Source organism: Sitophilus oryzae, unplaced genomic scaffold (genome assembly GCF_002938485.1).
Source record: "Sitophilus oryzae breed Bouriz unplaced genomic scaffold, Soryzae_2.0 scaffold_1576_pilon_pilon, whole genome shotgun sequence".
NCBI classification, from domain to species: Eukaryota; Metazoa; Arthropoda; class Insecta; order Coleoptera; family Curculionidae; genus Sitophilus; species Sitophilus oryzae.
The window spans coordinates 8,410,878-8,435,832 of NW_022146254.1; the positions used below are offsets into that span (position 1 = coordinate 8,410,878).

The 24,955-nt window shown below is 31.0% G+C and overlaps 1 protein-coding gene across 3 annotated transcripts in view; it reads right to left on the minus strand.

The window, feature by feature from the left end:
* Window positions 1–10,670: 10,670 nt before the first annotated feature.
* LOC115879250 (integrin beta-nu-like) overlaps window positions 10,671–24,955 on the minus strand; it is a 49,290-nt gene continuing 35,005 nt past the window's right edge. Inside the window, exons 10-13 of one of the 3 annotated variants that reach the window (XM_030895957.1) lie at window positions 17,488–17,690; window positions 15,675–15,917; window positions 12,741–12,893; window positions 10,671–10,951 (exon numbers count right to left, since the gene is read on the minus strand). In XM_030895957.1, the coding sequence (XP_030751817.1) occupies window positions 10,833–10,951; window positions 12,741–12,893; window positions 15,675–15,917; window positions 17,488–17,690 (718 nt within the window). In that variant the 3' untranslated portion in view covers window positions 10,671–10,832. Of the gene's footprint in view, window positions 10,952–12,740; window positions 12,894–15,524; window positions 15,600–15,674; window positions 15,918–17,487; window positions 17,691–24,279; window positions 24,886–24,955 lie in introns of those variants that run through there. The other 2 variants (XM_030895958.1, XM_030895959.1) reach the window with 2 other exon arrangements.

A 24,955-nucleotide genomic window follows, 5' to 3' on the forward strand; every position in this document is an offset into this window, starting at 1 on the left:
GAAAGTAACACGACAACAAATGCCTCAAAAATTGTCCCCCTTGATATGTAAATTGACGTATTTCGCCAAATTTTCATACTATCATCGGTAGAGGCAGGGGCGGTTAGGTTACAACCTAACCTAACCTAACCAAATCATCGGTAGAGGCAATATTAAATACTGTTCGTTTTCAAATTGTCACCCTGTAGAATTGAAAATGGTGATATTTGCCATTTTGACATTTAGTGAGACTTAGTTAGATATTTTGATAACAGTAGTCTTTACAGAAGAATGAATGATAAAATAAATCAGATCTATTATACAAGGTGTTTCAAAAAACATGTGCCATCTCTCGTGGGGAGATTCCTCACGTAAAAATAAGATTTATTTTTCATATAAATATCAACATAGGTCCGATTCTGTTTTGTTTCGTAGCTACAGGGTGTTAAAATCTTAATAATCTTTCGATTTATTATAATTTTCTTCCAAGTACTTTTAGCGATTTGAATGAAATTATGAGGGTAAAAGTTACTATGAGTACTACATATTTTAATGCTAAAAAAGTGTCGATAAATTCACCAGGGACGTGCATATGGGTTATCACTGGAATATTTAAAAAAAAACATGTGCACCACTGACTTTTTTGTTTTGATATCAAAATTATGTAGGCCATTTAATACTAATTAAAAGTTATCTCTTGATATTTTGTCGAATTCGGCCTCCTTGATGTCATAAGCGCAATTTTATTAATCAGAATTATTAATAAAATTAAAATAAAAATAAAATTAATAAATTATATATTTTATCTAATTTATTATTAAATATTATTACTATTAGTTATTATTATTATTAGTCCAACCTACAGTAATTCCAAATAAAAAAATAATGGTATTTAAGATATGTAATTACAAAAAAACTAATTTTAAAAAGTTTTAGCATTCTGTAACTCTAAAACTATGCATTTCCATACCCATGTTTATAGGAACTTTTTTTCATATTTTTTGATAAGGAATCAATGAGTACTTATTTAAAATTTTCGCAAGTTAATAATTTTAAAATTCTTAAAAGGTTGCTATTAGATTTGGATCAAGGCAAATTAATAAAATTGCATTTATCACAAAATCGTCGAAATCGACAAAAGATCGAGAGACAACTTTTAATCGGCATTAAACTGCTTACACTATTTCGCTAACAAGAGAAAGAAAAGTCAGTGGCGTACATGCATTTTTTTGAAAAATATTCCAGTGATACCCTTATGCACGTCTCTGGTGAATTGGTCGACACTTTTATAGCTTTAAAATATGTCGCATTTATAGTAACATTTGCTCTCAAAAGTTCATTCGAAACGCTAAAAGTACTTGGAAGAAAATATAATAAATCGAAAAAATATTAAAACTTTAACACCCTGTAGCTACGAAACAAAGCACAATCGGACCTATGTCTGTCCAACGACAAGATCCTTGACAGTGATAGATGTGTCTATCATTTTAATTTCAAAGTAGTTTGTTTTATTTTACAAAGAAATAAGTTGGTACAACTGGAACGCATAGCAGGAATTTAATATATGTAAAATTTGACTGACAAGTGACTACTTCAAAATATTCTAAAAAAACTGTATAAAACTGGAAAAATGTAATCGAGTTATTTTATTTAAAAAATGGTATGTGTTAATACAAAGAGCAAAACAATACATACCAAAAAATATAAAAAAGAACTATTTCTTACTTTCAAGCTAATTAAGCTAAATTAAGTAAAATATATAATTTATTATTTTATTTTTATTAATAATTGTGATTAATAAAATTGCGTTTATCTCATGGAAAAGGCCGAATTCGACAAAATGTCAAGCATTAACTTCAACTGGCTATTTCATAGAGAGATGGCACATGTTTTTTGAAACACCCTGTATAGAAATCGGTAAAAAGCAATGCATTGATAATGTCTTAAGTGTATCCAAGCTCATAGTATCTAATTCTAATACAATATATTTCGGCATAAAATACATAATATTCATACTATTTGTTTGGCACTTAGTCATGTGCATGTTGTCATCAGTGATTCATTTAAACGAACCGTATGATGTAACCCATGAATCAATTCTCACATGTTTTTCCTTGAACGAATCGCATTTTTAGAACGAACCGATTCAAATCTTACAATTCATTCTTACAACTCGTTCCGATTTTTGGATCCGTAGGTACTTGCCACGATTCATTTGAACGAACCTCATTCCGAGCGGTGAATCGATTGCCACGATTCATTTTTAATACTCGTTCTAATGAACGTATCGTTCAATCTTTACCTATATTTATAAAGCACTATACTACATATAAATGTTCAAGAAGAAATTCTGTTTGTATATTAGATACATTAGAAGGTAGTAGACAAACGGTTTGTATTTACCCCTACCCCTGCCCCTAAAACGTAATAGTTTCAGATTTTTCAAATTTTTAAATAATCAGTAAAAAGATTCGACATTTAATCATTTGAATTATTTGAAGAGGATTAAATAGAAGATACGTAAATGACGAAATATTTTAGTCAAACAAACGGTATGTTCATTTTGTTTAAAATATATAATTATCGCAAATTGCAAAACGGTTAAACTAGTTCATCACGTATTATTTATTTGCGTTTGGTGCATCTTGGTGTTGAACAATATGTGCCAGGGCTGTGTTAAAAACTTTAATTTTTAATCAAGAAATCTTTTCGTTGTCTCAGCCGGTTAAAAGATGCCCAAATCGTATTTTTAATTACAACTATTTTTTTTTCAAATGGAACAAGGGTAGCTCACCATATTTGGAAAAAGCATTTTTTGGTACCACACACTATATATATATATATATATATATATATATATATATATATATATATATATATATATATATATATATATATATATATATATATATATTATATATATATATATATATCATCTATATATATATATATATATATATATATATATATATATATATATATATATATATATATATATATATATATATATATATATATATATATATATATATATATATATATATATATATATATATATATATATATATATATATATATATATATATATATATATATATATATATATATATATATATATATATATATATATATATCTTTTATAATGCTCTCTGGAACAGCGTGCAGGCCGTCTGGCTGCCGATACACGTTGCGTTTACTATTGCGCATCCAAAGAAGATCCTCTATTTTTTACTTAGCGGTTTAAATTCTAGTATTGAATAGAAACCGAGCAAGTCTCCAAAAGCTCGGTGCGTAGAGCTTTTGCCTATGAAGCGAAGGTCAGTGGTTCGATTCCGGCTGGGGTTGCAACTTTTTTATTTTTTTTTTCGTTTATATTCTGATAGTAAAGTATTAAATATTTGGTTTTTTTTATCACCAGAATGGATAGCGTTTATGGGTTTATGATCCGTAGTGTATATAAGTAGAATTTGATACTTTCATTTGTTTTGAAGGATTATTATGGTAATTAATTATTAGATAGGTTTAGGATGGTCTGGCTGCCGCGCCGGTAGGTGGCGTTCACTACTGCGCATCACATGGGTACAGGGTGTCTCATTTTCGTGCGTTTTTTGGGATTTGGGATATCTGGGATTTCTCGTTTATGAGTGGAGATACAATGATACGTTTTTTTCACATTACTTTGCTAGTTTTTTATGTAATTAAATATTTTACCCCTAGATTTGTGCATTTTCTACACATTAACATTAATCAATCTCGTTTAGAAAGTATTATTATTTTATTTAATTTAATTTAACCAGATAATTTTGTTTTCCATTGTTATCTTAACAAACTGAACTGAAAATAAACTTGTGTAGCTTTTAGATAACAATCTGTTAAAAAAGTATTATTAAAATAATAAACAACAGCTGAAAAAAAATTTTGAAGAAAGACAGGCAGAAATTACCTTAATAAAGCATTAAAATGTTAATTTTTATATATTATGTTTAAATCTTTAAAATAAAATTATAAACGAGAAATCTCAAAAAACGCACAAAAATGGGACACCCTGTACACATGTGATGCGCAGTAATAAACGCAACCTACCGGCACGGCAGCCAGACCATCCTAAACCTGCCTAATAATTAATTACCACAATAATCCTTCAAAACAAATGAAAGTATCAAATTCTACTTATACCCACTACGGATCATAAACCCATAAGCGCCATCCGTTTTGGTGATAAAAAAGCAAATATTTAATACTTTACTATCAGAATATAAACGAAAAAATAAATAAAAAAGTTGCACCCCCAGCCGGTATCGAACCATTGACCTTCGCGTCACAGGCGAAAGCTCTACGCGCCGAGCTAATGGAGACTTGCTCGATTTTTATTCAATACTAGAATTTAAAGCGCTAAGTAAAAAATAGAGGATGCGGATAGAGGATCTTCTTTGGATGCGCAGTAGTAAACGCAACGGGTATCGGCAGCCAGACGGGCCGCATGCTGTTCCAGAGAGCATAATAAAAGATATATCAAAGAGCCAGACGTCTTAAAATACTTGTTTTCCCGACGTTGCTAGCTCTCGTACTATAAGAATATTCTAAAATTTCAAGAAAAAAAAGCAAATTTTTAAGACAAAATTTTATTTGTAGCAATTACATTTTTTTTGAATAATATTATATCTTATGTAATGCCGTGCATAACTGTAAAAAATACTATGTGAATATTAACATGAAAATAATATGTTAATTTTTAGCAAAAAAATCTATCTCTTATCAATACGGACTAAAACACCCTCTACAGTATGCCTGAAATGTTTTCACGAAATATTTCTGAAAATATTTCCAGAAAATTTATTTACTTTAATTTAATTAAATTAAATGAAATCGACCGAGATAAGCCGTGATTGTTGGTTTGTATTTTAATGTTATTGGAATTGTTTCGGGAAATGTTTCGAGAAACTTTTCGATCAGTTTCGACAAACAAACATAAAAAGAATACATGAAATAGATATTTACGATACAAGTGAGTTAATAGCATCATTAAGATACGCGTGTGAAAGTTGTACCACGAGTGTGTAGCACGAGTTGTGTAACCACACAAGTATCTTAATGAAGTTAACTCGCGTGTATTGTACAATATTTTATCTACATCTAACTATAAAAACAGACAATGAATTTTAAAAATGATTGTACTTAACTATATACCTATCCTAAAAATCAATTACCTTAATACCTTTGTTCAAATAACACCATGCATGGCAATGTCAATATGACAGTAAATAATATTGATGTCACTAGTTTAAAAAATGAGCGATTCGGAAAGTATTCCCCATGCAATGCCCTCTATAAAAGATCAGCCTACGGGCGGACTTTTGTTTACTTCATCAGCTGTACATACTTAGATATTGGGTTAGATTCTGTATTCATATTTTGTCGGTTGATTTTTGGTATTATTTGTTATTGTAGTGCAAAAAACTAATTATTTTGGTGTGTTTAAGTGACATAAAGTACTACCAGATATTTATATGGTTACTATGATGGTCAGTCTGTTTCTCATAAAAAAACACGAAATATTACACGTTTTGTTAAGTGCTTTAACCTAAAAGTGCCCATAAATTTTTTATTTATCGTGATTTTTGTGTGTGTTTTTTAAGACTCAACAATTCATCAATAAAGCTTAAGTGGAGTGTGTTTTTGGTGCTATGCCTCATCTTTATTGTGTTCCTGGTGGAAAGGATAGTTATACTAGGCAGCTTAAAGTATCCGGAAGAGCAAGAAAAGTGGGTACGAGTTATAAATCAAGACAATTCTATTGAAAATATCTTTAATAAATTTAAAAATAATATTCTCCCAGGATGGTATTAAAGAAAACTGGACAATTATGTTTATTTTATTCATATTGTGGAATGTCCACTCCAAGTGTTGTTGGTTTAGCTTCGATAGATTCAAACACGTAAGATAAACACGTAAGTAGGTATTATGATCTAGGGAAAAATAAAGAATATGTGTATTAAAGATCATGAAAAAGATTATTATTTTGAGTTCCAAATTAAAAAGATTTTGTAAAGACAAGAATGATAAAGTTTAAAAGAAGAATGTGTTTTGTTTGATAATATAATGTATGTAAATTTAAATTAAAATAAAACTATTTGTTCAGTAATTTTTACTGAATAGTGTCGATTATTTATAATACCAAATTAATATCAAATATTTAAGTGATGGCTGAATACAATATGAATAAAATAACAATAAAATTGGTATATTTGCAATACAAAATTAAGTTTTAAGAATAAAGGTGTTACTAAAAATACTAAGAAATTCATATTTCTTTGTTTTAATTGGTCGAATGTTATTTGCATTTTATTTAAGAATTATACCGTATCATCGAAAAAAATCGGCGTCTAGTTGGCTTTGAAATGAACATCGATGACATTCCCTAAATAATTGTACACATAAAAAAATTAACTAGAATTTTACAATCTTGGAAAATTTGATATTCTTGAACCTTGTTTCTAAAATTTCTAAATTTTTTATTTTTGGGATTTAGGCTCTCGGGAAAACGCTGATTAAGTTTTTTTTGGTTTTTCATTATTTTTATTTGTTTAAAAAACGTTTCGGCTAACATTATAGCCTTCATCAAAAGAAATGTCATATGAAAAAAATAGTGTCGAATATAATCCAAAAAATTACATATAAAATATTCACACCACGCACTACATAATGTTTACTGCGTACTCCATAGTCTTCATAGTCAATGTAGATAGTTTTACTGTTAAGAATAATCATTCTAAAAAATATGTGGTCATCTTTTGATAAATTTATATTAGTTTATTAATTGCAGTAAACATTATGTGGTGTGAATATTTCATATGTAATTTTTTGGATTATATTCGACACTATTTTTTTCATATGACACAACACTGATGAAGGCTATAGTTAGCCAAAACGTTTTTTTTAACCAAATAAAAATAATGAAAACCCAAATGAAAACTTAAATCAGCGTTTTTTCCGAACCTAAAAATCCCAAGAAAATCAAAAATTTTAGAATAATTTTACATATAAAATGCCAGCGATCTTCATTTCATAGCCATCGCTGACACCTTTTTTTAGATGATATTGTATTATTTGTAAATATAATTTTTTGAACATTGATACTTGCAAAATATACATATAAATTTTGTGAATGCAAATAATAATACATCACTATTAGTAGATATTGAATGTTTTTTGTTAAATTAGATCAATTTTCAAACCCCAAAATTTTAAATATATTTACATTTTACCCAATATCTTATGTAATACATTATTTGTATATTGTAAAACATTTGCTGCATTTGTATGGTTCATAGTTTTATTTGCCAAAGTATTTATTACTATAAATATGTATATGTCTTGTAGTTATTAACTGTATATTATGTATATTTCATGTGAACTATATAATTTTTAAAATACAAACCAAAAATCTGAGGAATTATTATGTTTTCCATGTATTCTACAACATATTTATTAATCCGTAGTATCTAACTAGCGTGACGTCATAAATCTCGCTCCATGGCTGTTCTATTAGAGACGGCATTGCCCCATGTATTCCCTCTGACATTGAAGAAGAGGCATTCAGAGCCATTTCTGGATTGCTTCCAGAAAGATCGAAACAGAAGTATGAATATACATACTCTAAGTATGAAAAATGGTGCACCGAAAAAAAAGTACACACCTATGGAAATGAAAAGGTACTCATATTTTTCCAATTTATCCGCTACTTATAAGCCTTCGTCTCTTTGGGCTTTCTATTCAATGATACGTACTATGATATCTATTAAAATGAATATATGGGCTTTATCAGGCATTTACTTGAAAGATTGTTCAAACTGTATCATTAACATTTATAATAAATATATAAGTTTTCATGTTTTTATAATTATTATCAATAGAACAGCTTATTTGTATTTAGTGCAATAAATGTTTTACAAAATATTTTTTTCTCTTTGTAGTCATCTAAACAAAGAGTGCGGTAATGAGAAGAGTTAAGAAGCTGTTAACTCACTGACGTAGATAAAAAAACTTTTATAACACGCGTCTATATTCTTCGTACTACTTCGCGAAGTAATCAAGGTAAAACTTTGTGGTGACTTCAGAAAAATAAATAAACATGGAGTATGAATAAATATCATTAGTTTGTGATGGAGTGTAATGTAATACCACTATATTACAATGACATGAAAAATCAAAAACAGTGCATTTAGAAAATAATTACCGATGTTAGATTAAATTGGCTATTCCTCTAAGGTTATACAAGACTATTTAGTTTTAATCATTGTCTAATAGTATTAATTACAATATAGTAAAAAAATATATTTCCAAAATTTGAAATCGTCAAAACTACAGGGCAACAGTGACAAATAACTGTTCTGACGATCCGCCTTTTATCGGCTTATAATCCACGGTGTTAAACTATTTAAAAAAATCGTCAAATTATTTCTTATTCTTGAATGGATTCATATCAAACCATGCTGGAAGCTAACAAAAGTATGTGTTCAAATATTAATCTTGTCGATTTTTTATATCAAAATAAAACGAGATGTAATTAACGAAATATTATCGTAATAACAGATATTTTAGAAAAGTCTAGGTTTACTTATTTCACTGAGATTTATGAAAAAACGTCCTTTGTCTCGGGTATAGAAACCAACACGTCGTGGAAGTAGCTCGAGACAAAATAATACCGAGACAACAGGAGACCGAAAGTCGCCAAAAAATCTCCTCAAGCCCTTCTCCGCACATTTCAGTTTCAAAGCGTTTTTAAAAAATAAAGGAAGATCAAGGCAAGCGGAGATACATTTTTAAGAAACGAAAGTAGATCAAGACAACCGGAGATAAGCCAAAACGAGACAAAGTTAGACGAGGAAACACGACCTTGCTTCGGACCTTTGAATAAGAAGACTAAGGAAGGAGCATATCAAAAATCTTAGGTACACCGCGATGGGCCTCAAATATGGCCGACTTAAATTCCGGTTTATCAGTGTCGTTCTAATTTTATTTAAAAAATGTAAAACTATGATGTAGGGTAGACGTGGGGTAGACTCAATAATTTGTTGTTTTATTTTACGTTGTGAATAAATGTTGGTAGTTACTAAAATTGTTATAAAAATATATAAGTATTTATTAACACAAACATCCGATACGCTACTGAAGCAGGTAAGTCAAATTAACGTATCTAAATTCTTTGACATCTAATCTTTGACAAGTAATAAATAAAAGCTAAAATGCAAGAAAAATATATAATTTAGTTAATTTAAGTGAATTTCATAAATGATCGGTTTACTACACGTATGTATATTATATAGTCACTTACTAGAGCGAAAAGTTGTTCCATTATTTCACTCAATTTTTGTCGAGATCTACCGCACGCTACACAACCAACTATTTTTAGAGTCTTTTATATAATAAATCGCGATAAATCGCGATAGTGTCACTGTTAATTTAAGTTCTGCTACAATTTCCATCTATATTTACTACCTTTATACAACTATCAGTAGTAGAATAAATAATAAATAACATAAAATAAGCTCCGTAAAGACTGACAAATCCACAAAATTTCAAATCAAATTCAAATGTGTCAAATGAATCGTCAAACAGAACTGTCAAGGATCCCCACCCTAGAGTGCTTTTATGGTGCTTTTTCCGCCCACCATGCATGAATACATGGATAGCATTATGCTCCTTCCTTAGTCTTCTTATTCAAAGCTTCGGACTGATTTCGGCATAATGTAGTGGGTGTAAAACCAATTTATAGTTTTATAACAACATATTTTGATTCTCTATTATGCATTTTTATATTTCTAAATAAACGTCTCTTTGATTAAAAATAGTTACAGAACAATCATAAAGAGAATTAAAGAAACATTCAGTTTACAAAAAAATATATTTACAAAAAATAAAAAAAAACTCAAAATTTAAGTGAGGATGCAGTCAATAATCACCAAACAGGCTAATAAAACTACTTTTTCAAATTTGTCAAGCTTTCGAGAATTTTATTTCCATCATCTGGACAGTTTCAAAAATGTATAAATAAAAAAGGCATTAACATTTTAAAATTGTATAACAGAAAAAAACAACTTACGACTGAGTCAATTAGCAAAAACAACATTCTCTGCACAAAAGGCCTTAAAACTAGCATTATATGATATTGGAATGCATGTCCTTCCTTTATAAAATATTAAAATACATATCCAACGACTTTACTTTTTTTTAAAATAAAAACAAATTTTTAAAATTTACTAAGACTAATTTCTACATTGTTGTTTCGAGCTCGATCAAACAGTGACTGTTTAATAAAGTACCACAATGAACTGAACATTCTAGAAATCTTTTGATAAGGAGAGTTTTAAAAAAAAGTAATATCGTTGGATATGTATTTTAATTTTTAACATTTTATAAAGGAAATGTCCTTGTATTCCAATGTCATTTGATGCTAGTTTTAATGCCTTTTTGTGCAGAGGATGTCGTTTTTGCTAATTGACTCAGTCGTAAGTTGTTTTTTCTGTAATACAATTTAAAAATGTTAATGCCTATTTTATTTATACATTTTAGAAACTGTCCTGATGATGGGAATAAAATTCTGAAAAGCTTGACAAATTTGAAAAAGTAGTTTTACTAGCCACTGTGGTGATTATTGACTGCATCCTCACTTAAAATTTGAGTATTTTCTTAACTTAGTCAGTCACGATTAAACCTGCTATTTTATACAAAAAATATACAGAGTTTTAAAAAATCCGTGTGTGTGTGTGTGCATATTTTATTTTCAGTATTTTTCGTCTAATGGTTTTAGGGATTTTGGTACGACGTTAAAGGACTTTTAAAATGGATTTGATTCAATAGTCAAAATTGCTTGCCTCAAGTTTTTGAAACTCAGCTTGATCCAGTTTATAAATGTGCCATTTCTTAAGAAATATGAACAGAATGCCTATTCCAATTATTGCGGAAAACATAGCTAAAAAAATGGAAAATTAGCATAATACAAACCCCCATTATATAACACCAAAATAGTTAAAGTTCTTTTCATTTGTTAGATCTGGGTCAAAAAATTACACTGTTGTTTTTTCATTTAGTTATTGGTCGACATTTCGACAAGTATATTGTGCATGAGATCTACACTTAGTTTAAATTTAAATTGATATTGAATAAAATATTAGAAAAAGAAAAAAACATGTAAATATAAGGTAAATACAAATAAGGCTAGAACTGTTTATTATGCACTTTTTGAGTCGCACCTCAGGTATGCCCTTCCATTCTGGGGTACGTGTTGTGCGACTCAATTTGACCGCATTTTCAGGCTCCAGAAGAGAGCTGTTCGATATTCACTGGGACTAAATAGCAGAACTCATTGCCGGGACTTTTTTAAAAAATTAAAAATATTGACTCTTCCTTCCTTATTTATATTTGAATCCGTTTACCTAATACGTAAACATGTATCAGCTTCTCAAGAAAGGCCATCTTACACTTATCCACTCAGGAACGCGGAGCAAGATCTTTATCTACCTACCCCACGCTCAGAGTTAGTTAAAAGTTCAATATTATACAACTCGAAAAAAATGCACAATCACCTGCCATTTGAAATCAAATCCATAACATCATTTTTTTCATTTCGCAAAGCATGGAACTCTTATTTACTAGGCTTTCTACGCCGTAAATGAATTATATCTTGAAAATCAAATTTGATCTTGTAAACACTGGTCTAATGTTTGCTATTGTCATTGATATTTTACTATAAACTATAGCTAAATATTTTTGAATATTATTTTTATTTTTTTGTTCTTTGACATTATAAACATTTATAAATGTTTATTTTAACAATAAGACTGACAATATTATTTGTATAATGTTTTGTATTATATTTTGTTTGTTTGTTTGTGTACCTTGTTTTTTTACTTTGGGTGTTAGTTTACCTTTGTCTACAAATTGAAAAATATTTTGACAATAAAGGCATTTATTTATTTATTTATTTAAGGCAAATAGATTGACTTTAAAAGTAGAATTCGACAAAAGATAAAAATAAAAATATATCACATTAAGTGTATAGCTCTAGACAAATAAATAGTGGTTAAAATTTTTATATTATACAAATTTTATGTTTCCCATATATTAAAAATATATTAACATATATTTTTTTCGTTTTTTATGTATGCAGGCAAATAATTTTGTGCAAGTAACTTTAAATGCCATATGATCGAAAAAAAGGCTTCAAAGGCGGCTGGAAAACCATCAATCGATGATAATTTTGGCGAGGTGAAGCCATAGACGTCATTATTTCGCTCCTACTATTCTTTTTGGTTTGGCCATAAGAAGGTTGTAATTTATTTTTATATTTAGCAAAAATGAATTAAAATTAATTTTCTAGTTTACATTCATTTTCTAGTTTAAAATTCGAGAAAAATATTTTTTTGGGAATCGATTTGTGTCTCTGGAAATATTTTATTTCTTTATAATCTTTCTATAATTAGTGTTAGATCGCCAAGAGCTCGCCAACATTATCATCTGTTGTCATTCCCGAGGCGTCTGCCGTGCTCTGTTTTTCTATCGTATTATATAGTTTTATTTTGACCCATACTCAACAAATAAAAACAACTTTATTATCAAAAAGTTTCCCAATGCATCAAAAAAAATGTTCCTCCGTTGAGCATATCACATTTGACATAAAATTGAAAATATTATAACAGACTATTATAACATATACAATTCGTAAATATTATTGAGCATATAGTAAATCAACATTTAATTACCTATTGCAATATTTATACCATATGCCCTGGCATTTTTGCTACAATCTTTTGGAGATACTAATAGCTGTATTCCTCCAAAATCTGTCTTTTCGTAACAGTACTTTATCATACATCTCTGGATATCTTCGAAACTTTCAATGGTGCACTCTTGATCTAGAAACAAAATCCGATAATATTAATCTTTATAATAAAAAATTGTCTAAGATGAAAAAGAAAATACAGATTAATATCGAAGTATTTTCTCTAATATTATGATAGGTAGGTAAACAAATAAATAAAAAAGAAATCAAAAATAAATTTAAATTAAGAAAAGGGGTCTCATATATTTAACTATTATGTTGAGAGTAGTTTTGAAAGCAGGCAGGGTACAAGATATGAATAGAATATAGTTTAGAAAATAACTGTTAAAAACGGCACTAGATATGATAATATAATAATAATGGGGAATAAATATAATGTAAACGTAAATGATAGAGGTTATGGAAAAATAGTTACAGATAAATCGGTCAAGGAAAATCGCTGTAAGTTATTTTTAAGTACGAAAGTTGGCATCTAGAAGACAACACAAAATAGATAATACCATTTTTTTCTTAAACTTCCCGTTTCCCGAGTTGAGATGTGCTGATAATACCTTCTTCTTCTTCTTCTTCTTCTTGTTTCACGATGACCACGCGCCTTTCGACGGCCAGTCAGAGTCTATGATAATACCTATTGATCACCGTATTCCTCAACTAAATATGCACTCTTTGGATTTAGACGATTTTTTTCTATTTTACATTCAAATGTTAACGACTATGTTTTTAATGAACCGATTTTAATGGAGTTCCTAAAATATCTTTTATTACATGAAAATATGTAAAAGTTGGCAACGCTGCGCTGTGCCGGTCAAGCTTAATCACGTGACTAAAAGTTTATTTGATATGAGCTATATTTTGTTTTTCTGTTATAATATTCTGTGCCAAACCCTTCCTTGATTTATTTCATCCGGAAATTCGATTTATGATGTAAATAATTTTCAACCGTGCTTGGGGGGATATCTTAGCAAACAAGTGAGCAGCCACAACCAAAGAATGATATAACTCAGTCTAAATATATTGGCACCAAACATATCAACTATAGCTGAGAAGTCTCTCGAATCCAGGGATCTCAGTACCTGCAGGTAGGGGACCTGCTAACTATCAAAATCTCTTCAGTTATGAATGTTTTAAGTGTGTTAAACCTCAGACTTTGGTACGAAGACAGTAATTGTGTTATTTCTAAAGTTCATCTTCCCCTAGGAGATGCAACTTCCCCTAGGAGATGCAAGACCTTGTCGTTGGTGGGGAAGCTCCTGGTCAGGTGCTGGGGGGAATCCCCTCTAGCACTTGGCTTGGTCTAAGAAGCATCTCACTCATCGTCTTGTCCCTGACTGTAGTGTCGTGGCCAGGGAATTGCACCAAGACATATAACGATACCGGGCGAGGCTACGGACAGCCTCAACCTTGGGGCACCGGGGGGCACCCCATTGTATTTTACCCCTTACTTCTACATGCGGGGCTCTGTAGAAGTGGACCGACTGTCCCTAGCGACTCATAGGAACACTATGAGATCTGATAATAATAGTAATAAAAACATCACCGGTGAAGCTGTGGGGAAAGCGACACTGGGAACAGTAACAATGAAACTTCCAAGGGGCCAAACCCAAAGAGAACTACAGGAGAGGTGGCTGACACTTGCGTGAGACCATCCTCCGCAAGTGGCATACAAGCTACCACCTCCTCCAAGGGTCGGGAGCCTACCTCCTACCTCTAAACCCAACAGGCGACACAAGCTACCGTTTCGTCTACCCGGCCTGGGTCGTAGCTCCTCGACTGTGAGGGACACGGGTCTCCGTAGGAAGTCCTGGGACTGTATGATGAGTTATAACTCAAGAAAGGGGGGCACAATAGATCTCTAAGGTCGCAGAGATTAACCCCCCTCCCACTTATTCTATTCTATTCTAAAGTTCATAACAGCATAGTTGGATTCTTTGGAATAGTGATGAAGGTTTTCTCTGCGGATCTCTTTTACTTGTGAATTCCAGGCAGAATACTACAGTACTACACTCCTTTCATTTCATTTAATAAAATAATATAGGGCTATTTACAAATCTAGCGTTTGATTTACATAACCTATTCTCCACAAATTTCTCTAATATTGATTCTGTCGAGCGCATCCGAGGTAAGTCAGAATAAAAAATATTTTTAACACAACTTAGGTTCCTTTATTTGATTTAAACTGTTTGTTATACAGTTGGCTAAAATCAATGACTAAAGAATCCAAGGACAAATAACACCCGAGAGCAAATTGTGCCGTTGTCACCAAACATTGCCGTGGCACATATTTTTCTTAACCTAGCTGTTTGAAGCAATATTTATATTTTTTGATAATTGTTTTGACTACACCTATGTATAGACTACGCCTGTTGTTTTGACTACGCCTATATATGTTAACAAAAGGTACAAAACTAGTATCGACGTATAGTACATATCAAGTACATATAGACGTTAATTGAAATTGAAGAATAATTATCGAATTCAATAAGAAAACGCTAAAAAGTTGGAGTGGACTGTTCATTTACCTATGAAACGTAACTCCTGGCTCTTTCTTATCGCTGCTGCTTTTACACTTGAAAGCTGAACAACTAATCACCATTGTAATAAAGTTTATACAAAGTTTACTACACACAAACTATTAAAAATCGCTAAAATTGTCGCTGGTGACCAAATGATGACTCATTGTTTGCCATCAACAGAATGGCCTCTAAGGTCACAAATTCTGCTGCACCCCGTATATGGTATATCTTGGGCGTTACATGTCCTTATATTCTTTAGTCATTGGCTAAAATAATACATCTTCAACTTTTTTGAACGAGCCTGGGTTGTTATACTACAATATACTCAAAATAATACTTACTACAAACATAATTTGGAGAAACATATTTTAAATATGTAGTTATATTATCTGCTCTATATATGATTATGCTCGTATCATCAAGCTTTCCTTGATTATCTTTAACCATACTGTCAAAATTCTTGCAAAGTACATTTTCTTCAACCTGATTTTCCTCTTTCAGCTTTTCACAGTAAGTTCCGAAAAAATTATCATCGCAATGGCATTCGTTGCAATTACATGTGCCTTTATTATTGCACAGCACATCTAAAATTACCGAAAAAAGTTTACTTATATTCTATAAGAGTTGATATGCTTTGACGGTTAATTTATATTTACTATCTTTATCTATAAATATTAGATACTATAAATAGTTATAATTATATTATATTATTTGATTAATTAAAAGAAAAAAAATATTTATTTTTAGTTTTAGTAAAAAGAATTAAAAATTCTATAAGCAATGGAATATACTATTCTATGGAATAAATAATAAATAAATAAATCCCCTCGAACGCAAAGCAAAGATATAAATAAATTAAATCCCTTTCGACATAAATAAAACCAGAACATCATTACTTTATAAATAAAACCAGCAGATATATAAAAAATATATAAAAGAAAATAAAGGAACTACCAGGTACGTATTCAAGCTATTGCACTGCGAACCTATCTACGAAAAATAAGTTGTGACTTATGTATTATGTAGCTTGAAGTAAGTACATAGGTTTAATTACATATACTACAGCTATATTTGAATAAAATTTACCTAATTCGAAATTATTATTTGAAAGAGAAAAATCGGTAAAACTTTTTGATATATAATTTAAATGCAAGTATATTTTATTAAACCTGAACATATCGATGAATTTCAACAAATATATTCCAATTAATTTGAAATAATAATAATTTCCTGTAACGTGTACCTAATTAAATATCTATGCTAAAGAAAAAACCGCGTCCAGATGGCTGGGAAACGATGATCGATGACATTTCCCGTATAAATTTACATCAATTTACATATAAAATGACAGCGATCACAGATCTTCACTATCACCATAGATAAATGAAACAAGTTTAGATTGGAAAGTGCCCATAAGGACAATGTAAACACTATTTGGCGCTATCCTTGCAACGGTCGCGACCCAAAACTTTTGAAAATTTCGGAGCGGTTCGGCTTTTTCCGGAATTATATCGCCAAATATTGTTTATTCAAATTTATTACTATTTTTGTTTAATTTTATAAATAAAAGACAGTGTGTTGCATACAAGAAACTTTATTTTATATAAGGACGCATGTATGAAATACCTATGAAACATTGGAAACCGACGTTATGCCACGATCCACGATGGTTTTTGCAGTTCACAGTTCACAGCACAGCTTTTTAAGTTTTTAATGCCACTTTTTCACAATTATCACCGGTTGGAGTAAATAAAACTTGAATTAAACTCACAAGATAGCAATTATTACTTTGAAAATGGATGCTATAAACACTTTTCGGAATTTCTTTAATGAGAGCGGTTTGGATTTTGAAAGATTATTATGATTTTTGAAGATTCTGACTTTGACAAGAGAAAATTATTTCTGTTTTTGTTTGCCGTTGTTCTTAGCAACCGCTATAGCAGCGCCAGATCGCGTATAACGGTCGCGACCCAAAATAATTTCGCGACCTAAAATTTTTACGGGCTTTCCAATCTAAACTTGTTGCATTTATCTATGACTATCACTGACGCCGTTTTTTTTTCGATCATGCAGTATTATTGATTGCTATAAATAAATTAACAATTAAAATGGACTATAAATTAAAATGTTAGAAAATAATGATGGTATTCTTACCCGTTCCAAATTTACAGGATTCGTTAGACAGGGGACAATCACAATTGTAACCTGAATAACCCAAAAAACAAACACAGTTACCATCCGTGCATGTGCCGTGCCCTGCGCAGGTTTTTCCATTGTCATCCACTGGACATTTATATTGGCAAAATTCTCCGCTATAAGTTCTCTCACATTCACACTTTCCGCAGATGCAATCTCCTCTAAAATAAATTTTAGAGGAGATTTTATTTTAAATTAGAGTAGAAAAATGACGATAAATAGAAGCAAAAATACGTTGATTGTATTTTCTTGGTCACTTTTAAATTCTTCCTTTTCTAAAAAAATTGACTTAAAAATACATGAATTGACTTATAAATGCATATAAAATATTCATTGAAAAGAAAATTATACCAAGAAGTTGGGTTGAGTAGAAGGTTATTAAAAGATAAGGTTGTCTCGTAACTCGATCCGCCATTATAGAAAACGTCATCTACTACGTCATAGGAATGACAGTGCAGTCCGACAGTGCATTTCCGAATCGATATTCATTGTGTACTTTATTGTTTATAGTGTATGGCGTCAATAGTTTTCAGTTGTTTGATGTGTGTTTTCTTTATTGTATTGTCCATTTAGCTCTCTTTGTCCGTTGCATTTTATTTTTTATTCCTTTTATCTATGATTTTATACGTTCTGTCTACGTCAGAAGGATGCTATTCTGCTTCGCTCCTATTGGTCCAAAAGTTACAGAAGTTTGAGACAACCTTATCTTTTAATAACCTTGGGTTGAGTAGGGGTGAAGGGGGATTGTAAACTAATTCGCAATCCGTTGTAGCTGTAGCAAATTCAAGACCAAGACAGCTTTGGCATTAGTCTCGATCTTGCAGGGTCCTGCAAGTCCGAGATCTTAGTCTTGCTGCAAGACCCTTGTAAATCTTGATTTTTTTTAAGACATTTTTATCATCAAAATATATAATTATCTACATACAAAATCATTAAATAAATAGTATTTTTAGTAATTTAATGCAAATAGAACTTTAAAGATAAAAATTATTTAAAAAATGTCTATACCTATGTGGCGGATTCATCTCTCCAAAAAATCCTTTATTGGTATTTCGCTACTGCAAGAAAATCTACAAAATAAAATAGTTATTTTTTGTAAACACTTCTGCTTAATCCAAACGGAAACTGCTTGTCAGAAGTTAGGTTTACAGATATACAAAGTTGCCTAACGAACAAAAAACTGCTTAACGTTTCGGCAAGTTTATCTCTTTCCATCGTCGGAAGCAAAAAAAATACAAAGAATAAAGTAAAAAAATATTTAAAATATTTAAATTCAACTATTCGAGAACACTTTAGTTTTTTTTTTAAAACAGATACGTCTACAAAAACCGTTGACGTTCTGTTAAAATGACATTATATCAAATTAAACTTCAAAATTAACAATTACTACCTGATTTTCTACCTGATAACAATTACTTAATAAGGTAAAACCAAAAAACCCCAAACTTTCTGTATGATTATTTTTAATTTTTACGTATGTTATGTTTATTTATGTTATATTATTTAAAATCAAAGAAGCGATTGCCATACATTACTAACATCTACAGATGCATGAGCAATACATTTATTTTTATTATATTGTATTAAAAAAGCCTCTGTTATATTTTTCTTTTAGAGCCTATCGCTTCTTTCATTATAATTTTGGCGTTATTAAAATTTATTCTGTGCCTTGTGTCCCATCAATGCTTGAAATATTGAATGCCAACGGTTTTTGTAGACATATCTGTTTTAAAGTGTTCTCGAATAGTTGAATTTAAATATTTTAAATAGTTTTATTCTTTATTCTTTGTATTTGTTTGCTTCCGACGACGGAAAGAGATAAATTTTCCGAAACTTTAAGCATTTTTTTGTTCGTTAGGCAAATTTGTATATCTGTAAACCTAATTTCTGACAAGTAGTTTCCGTTTGGATTAACGCAGAAGTGTTTAAAAAAAATAACTATTTTATTTTGTAGATTTTCTTGCAGTGGCGAAATACTCAAACAGGATTTTTTGGAGAGAAAAAAATTATTTGTCTCACTAAAATGTTTAGGCTGTACTTAAACTGCCGTTAAACGGTAGCTTACTAAAATGCCGTTAATAGGTATGACGTCGTTGATGTGACGCACTTGACGGCTTTATGAAATATAGGAATTTTATAAGGACTAACCAACGCTATCCACCCCACCAAATAACCAACTTAACCAACGCAACTAACCTCGACACTGATAAAAAAATATAAAAAAAAATATAAATTAGTAAAAATCAACCAACCCCACCAACTAACCAATGAATTAACACCCTCCAAATAACCACGCTAACCAACCCGCCAAATAACTGAACCAATCCAACCAAAAAGTGTGAAACAAAAAGATCACGCTATAAGCAAAAAATATATAAAAAAGTCTTGGTCGGCGTGAGATTCGAACCACAGACCATCCGCTTACGAAGCGATAGCCTCAGCCACTGACCCACAGGTGCTCTTGCAAAAAGCTTAAGGCTAGGCATTACTTTCCGCCGACATGAACGACGTCACAATATCTATTAACGGCATTTTAGTAGGCTACCGTTTAATGGCTGTTTAAGTACATCGAAATGTTTATTTTTCAATATATCATATTGAATCAGCATGTCTTTCATTAAAATTTTATGCAATAGCTGGAAAAATACTATTTATAATAAATTCAAACAATAATTTTGAACAAATAAGTAATTTCTTATATTATATAAACGTGAAAAATGCAAGACTGTAAGCGTCTTGTAGATTTGGCCTTGGTCTTGTAGAATGCAGATGCAGGGGGGAGGGTTAATCTCCGCTATCTTACAGATCTATTTTATATCCCCTTTCTTGAATTTTAACTCAACATAAAATCTTAGGGTTTTGACAAAAGCCAGCATCTGAGACGATTTTATAGAGGTTAGTTCTGCATCTCCGAGATCAGTTGTACTAAAGTTTACGGCACGAATGGTTGTCGTCTTGGAGCACTCAGTCATCACTGAGACCATCTAAAAAAATAAACACCAGAAGACCTCATCAGGTGTTCTGGTGTTTACCCACTTTCCCCTCAGAATCTGCAATCGCCGTTGTTTCTTAGTTTCAATCTGGTGAGGTGTCCATTGAGGAGACAGTGTCCTGCATAGACTAATGTCACGTACTAGAGATAGATTGGACACTGATATAAAACAAATGGGTCCGTCATTTAGAGCCACCCTTTGAATAAGAAGACTAAGGAAGGAGCATATCAAAAATCTTAGGTACACCGCGATGGACCTCAAATATGGCCGACTTAAATTCCGGTTTATCAGTGTCGTTCTAATTTTATTTAAAAAATGTAAAACTATGATGTAGGGTAGACGTGGGGTAGACTCAATAATTTGTTGTTTTATTTTACGTTGTGAATAAATGTTGGTAGTTATTAAAATTGTTATAAAAATATATAATTCTAATAAAAATAGATAAGTTATAATAAGTATTTATTAACACAAACATCCGATACGCTACTGAAGCAGGTAAGTCAAATTAACGTATCTAAATTCTTTGACATCTAATCTTTGACAAGTAATAAATAAAAGCTAAAAAGCAAGAAAAATATATAATTTAGTTAATTTAAGTGAATTTCATGAAAAAGTGAATTTCATAAATGATCGGTTTACTACACGTATGTATATTATGGTATAGTCACTTACTAGCGAAAAGTTGTTCCATTATTTCACTCAATTTTTGCCGAGATCTACCGCACGCTACACAACCAACTATTTTAGAGTCTTTTTCGATAAATCGCGATAGTGTCACTGTTAATTTAAGTTCTGCCACAATTTCCATCTAGATTTACTACCTTTATACAACTATCAGTAGTAGAATAAATAATAAATAACATAAAATAAGCTCCATAAAGACTGACAAATCCACAAAATTTCAAATCAAATTCAAATGTGTCAAATGAATCGTCAAACAGAACTGTCAAGGATCCCCACCCTAGAGAGCTTTTATGGTGCCTTTTCCGCCCACCATGCATGAATACATGGATAGCATTATGCTCCTTCCTTAGTCTTCTTATTCAAAGGAGCCACCTGGTGATCCGGAAGAAACTAATGGAGAGTTTTGGCATAACATAATTTTAGCGTTCCGTTACTTATTAACGCTAATTAAAACGGTAACGTTATTCAAGCGCAAAAATATTTCTTGTAAAATATAAAATAATAAATATAGACTTTTTTACTGCCATTTTATGTTTTATTAGATCATTAGAAGTGTAACATAATTACAACAAAATTAAAATTATAAATACATACATTTTAAACATCAACAATAGATCACATAGCGCCTATTTTTTGGTTTAACAACTAAATTATAATATAGTAAAAATATTATAGACTACTAATTAACTGTTACTAAAAATACTATATATTACCAACTATGTACTTACTTATTTATGATTAAACTATTTTTTTATTTGGTTTATAAATTATTATTTCTAAAATGTCAAAATGACTTTAATAAAAAAGTTTAGTATCTAACACGAAAATGATGATCGACTGTAAGTATCAGAATGCACAAACTAATAAAAACACAAACTATAAACACAAATCACTGAACTTTCCGACAAATCAGGAATCTCAGGGAATATCTGAATTAATAATTATTTAAATAATGATTTAAAAATAACTTGACGGATCACCAACATTTTGTCAACTAGACAAAAACTAGACCACAGACAGTAATTAACATAGAGACTGTCATGTCATCTTCATAATATAAGTTAGAAACCTGTACTTTAATGTCTTTTGCGCCGTCTGGCGATGCGGAAGAAACTAAATTTCTAGTTCTATAAAATTACCATTGAGTGTCTAGGGCCTGGTGTCCTGTTAAAACCCCGTGACAATCCAAACATTGTTCTTTTTTAAATCAAAAAAATCTGTAATTTTTCTCAGTCGTAAGTTCTGAGAAGTTTCTTCGAGTGTCTTAGACCGGTTCCGGGACTGGAATGACAGTCCGGGAATGGAACATGCCAAGAAAATCCTAGCAGGGCCATCCAAACATAGAACATCTGCAATCTGCTGTAGAGGAAAACTCCTAAAGGCTGGGAGCAGGGTTGGAAAAAATCATGATTTTTTTAAAAAAATAAAAAAAATCAGATTTTTTTATTTAAATCAGATTTTTTTATTCAAAACAATATTTAAACCGGATTTCCAAATGACTAGGACTTATTTCCAATTAAAGTTCTATCCTAAATGGCTAAATCTTAATAAGTCTGAGCGATATCGATAACATTAACAATTCTACGGAGCGTGTCATTTTTCCACATCGGTCACCAATATATTCCGCAAAAAAGTCACTCGCTTCAGATCAAAAGGATTTTTTTTCAAACGTCTCAAAAGTATTAATTTTTGTCATTTTAACGGCTATAGGCATAAAAGTAAAGCACTGTTACGCCTAAGCACAAAAGTACAAAAATATATTATTAAACTGATATTAGGTGTCAAATTCAACGAGTGTACAAATCGTTTCTCGATTACTGGTTGTATTATTTGCAATGTTTGAAATTAATTAAAAAATTATTTGTAATGTTTTAAAAAAATAGTGTTTTATTCGGAGTAAAAATGTACTTTTTGTGCCTCCTTGTAACGTCGGAATAGCTTTACGATGGTCCTTCAAATGTACGCATCGTCAAAAAAAGTATAATTTCTACTCTTAATAAAACAATACACTATTGTTCGGAAATAGTCTTAAGTCGAGAATAAAATTAGTATTATCTAATGTCAAAGTGTAAAGTACTTACTGCAAATCAAAATGTCGGTAAGAATTTGGAAACATACCAACGTTTCAAAAAAAATATAAAACAACATATTTTCTGTCAACGATTATAGATTTTCGGGAATGAAGATATAGTCTCTATATCAGAAGAACCTAGTTCTGCACTAGTCGGCGAATGATATGTATTCGAAAAGCGAATTTTTGTCACTTATAAATAAATTTTAAAATAAATTCCTGCGTTTAGCGGTCTTATGGATTCACACGAAATTACTTCAAAAATCGGTTCAACGTTTAAATTGATGAGTAGATATTTTTATATAGTTTTATAAAATTTACAATTATTTTTCGATTTATTATCTGTTATAGAAATATTTTTTGTAATTTCCTAGGATACATTTTTATAACTTTTACAGTTATTTTTTGATTTATTATAAAGTTTCATTAAAATTAATTTTTTGATTTAAATCACATGATTAAAATTAAAAAAATCACTTGATTTAAATCACGATTTAAATCATGCCAACCCTGGCTGGAAGGAATGGAGCGCGTACACTCACTGCAGTGTACACGGGCCACTGCCGGCTGAGATCACACCTACAGAGGATGGGAAGATGACGAAACAATGAAGCATGTTATGTGTACCTGCCCCGCTGGGGGCAGGACCAGGTTTGAGATGTTTGGCAAACTCATGCTACACCTATCAGACCTAGGAGACATATCACCCTCGGACTTAACGGCCTATGTTAAAAAGCTGGGTCTTGAGGGTAAACTTTAACGCTGTTTTATATCAAAGAGCTTGTAGAAACTGAGCCACAATAGGCCCTCGCGACCGCAGTGGAGGGTCCCATGGGACCCACTCTTAGTCAATACAATAGACCGGTTACGGATAGAGTCTTCCAGGTTCTTGAGTCCCTCTTTAAGTTGGTTTTCACTTGAGAAGCAAAACGGTTCTGGTTCAGTAAGTGGGCGTGTTCCCACCTTTTCTAGCTAGATAATTTGTTTTTTTAACTCTTGGTGGGCTGGCATCCAGAGTAGGAGGACCTTAATTTCTTTACCTAATTTCTTCAGCTCCTCTAGGCTTGCTTTGAATAACTTCGAATTGATGGTTACTGATTTGATCGCTTTTAATGCTGTTTGGCTATCGGATAAGATAGCAATTTCTTGTTTCCGTTAGTTCCTATTTAAGCTAAGTTGTACGCATCTTTTGATCATGTAGATTTCTGCCTAAAGAATACTGGGGTTGGTGCCTATTGGTTCGTAGTATTTAGTTTTCGTTTCTAACCAAATACCACTATCAATTTCCTGCTTTGCTTGAAAATTCAATATACTACGTTATGATATGGTCTTTTACCAGCTGAGCAAACTTGTTTCTCTATTCCAATCCAATCTCTCTCTTCCAATCATTTTATTGTTCATTACTACAATGAAGTGTTTCTCAAAATAGTATATTCTTTGTGGATGGCGTCACTGGGGGTTGGAGGAGTGGAATTTTCCTTTTGAGGATGTTCCAAGCTCCTAAGCTGACAATTTTTGGTCTTCGTGTTGCACTGGTCGTTCTTGGTCTTGGTCTTGCTTTTTGTGCAAGAATCAGACCAAGACCAATCTCGCTCATCACTATGGCCGCTGTAGAAATTTAACAACCCTATTCTTATTAAAGCACAAAATCAATTTTGCCTTTTATACGATAAACATC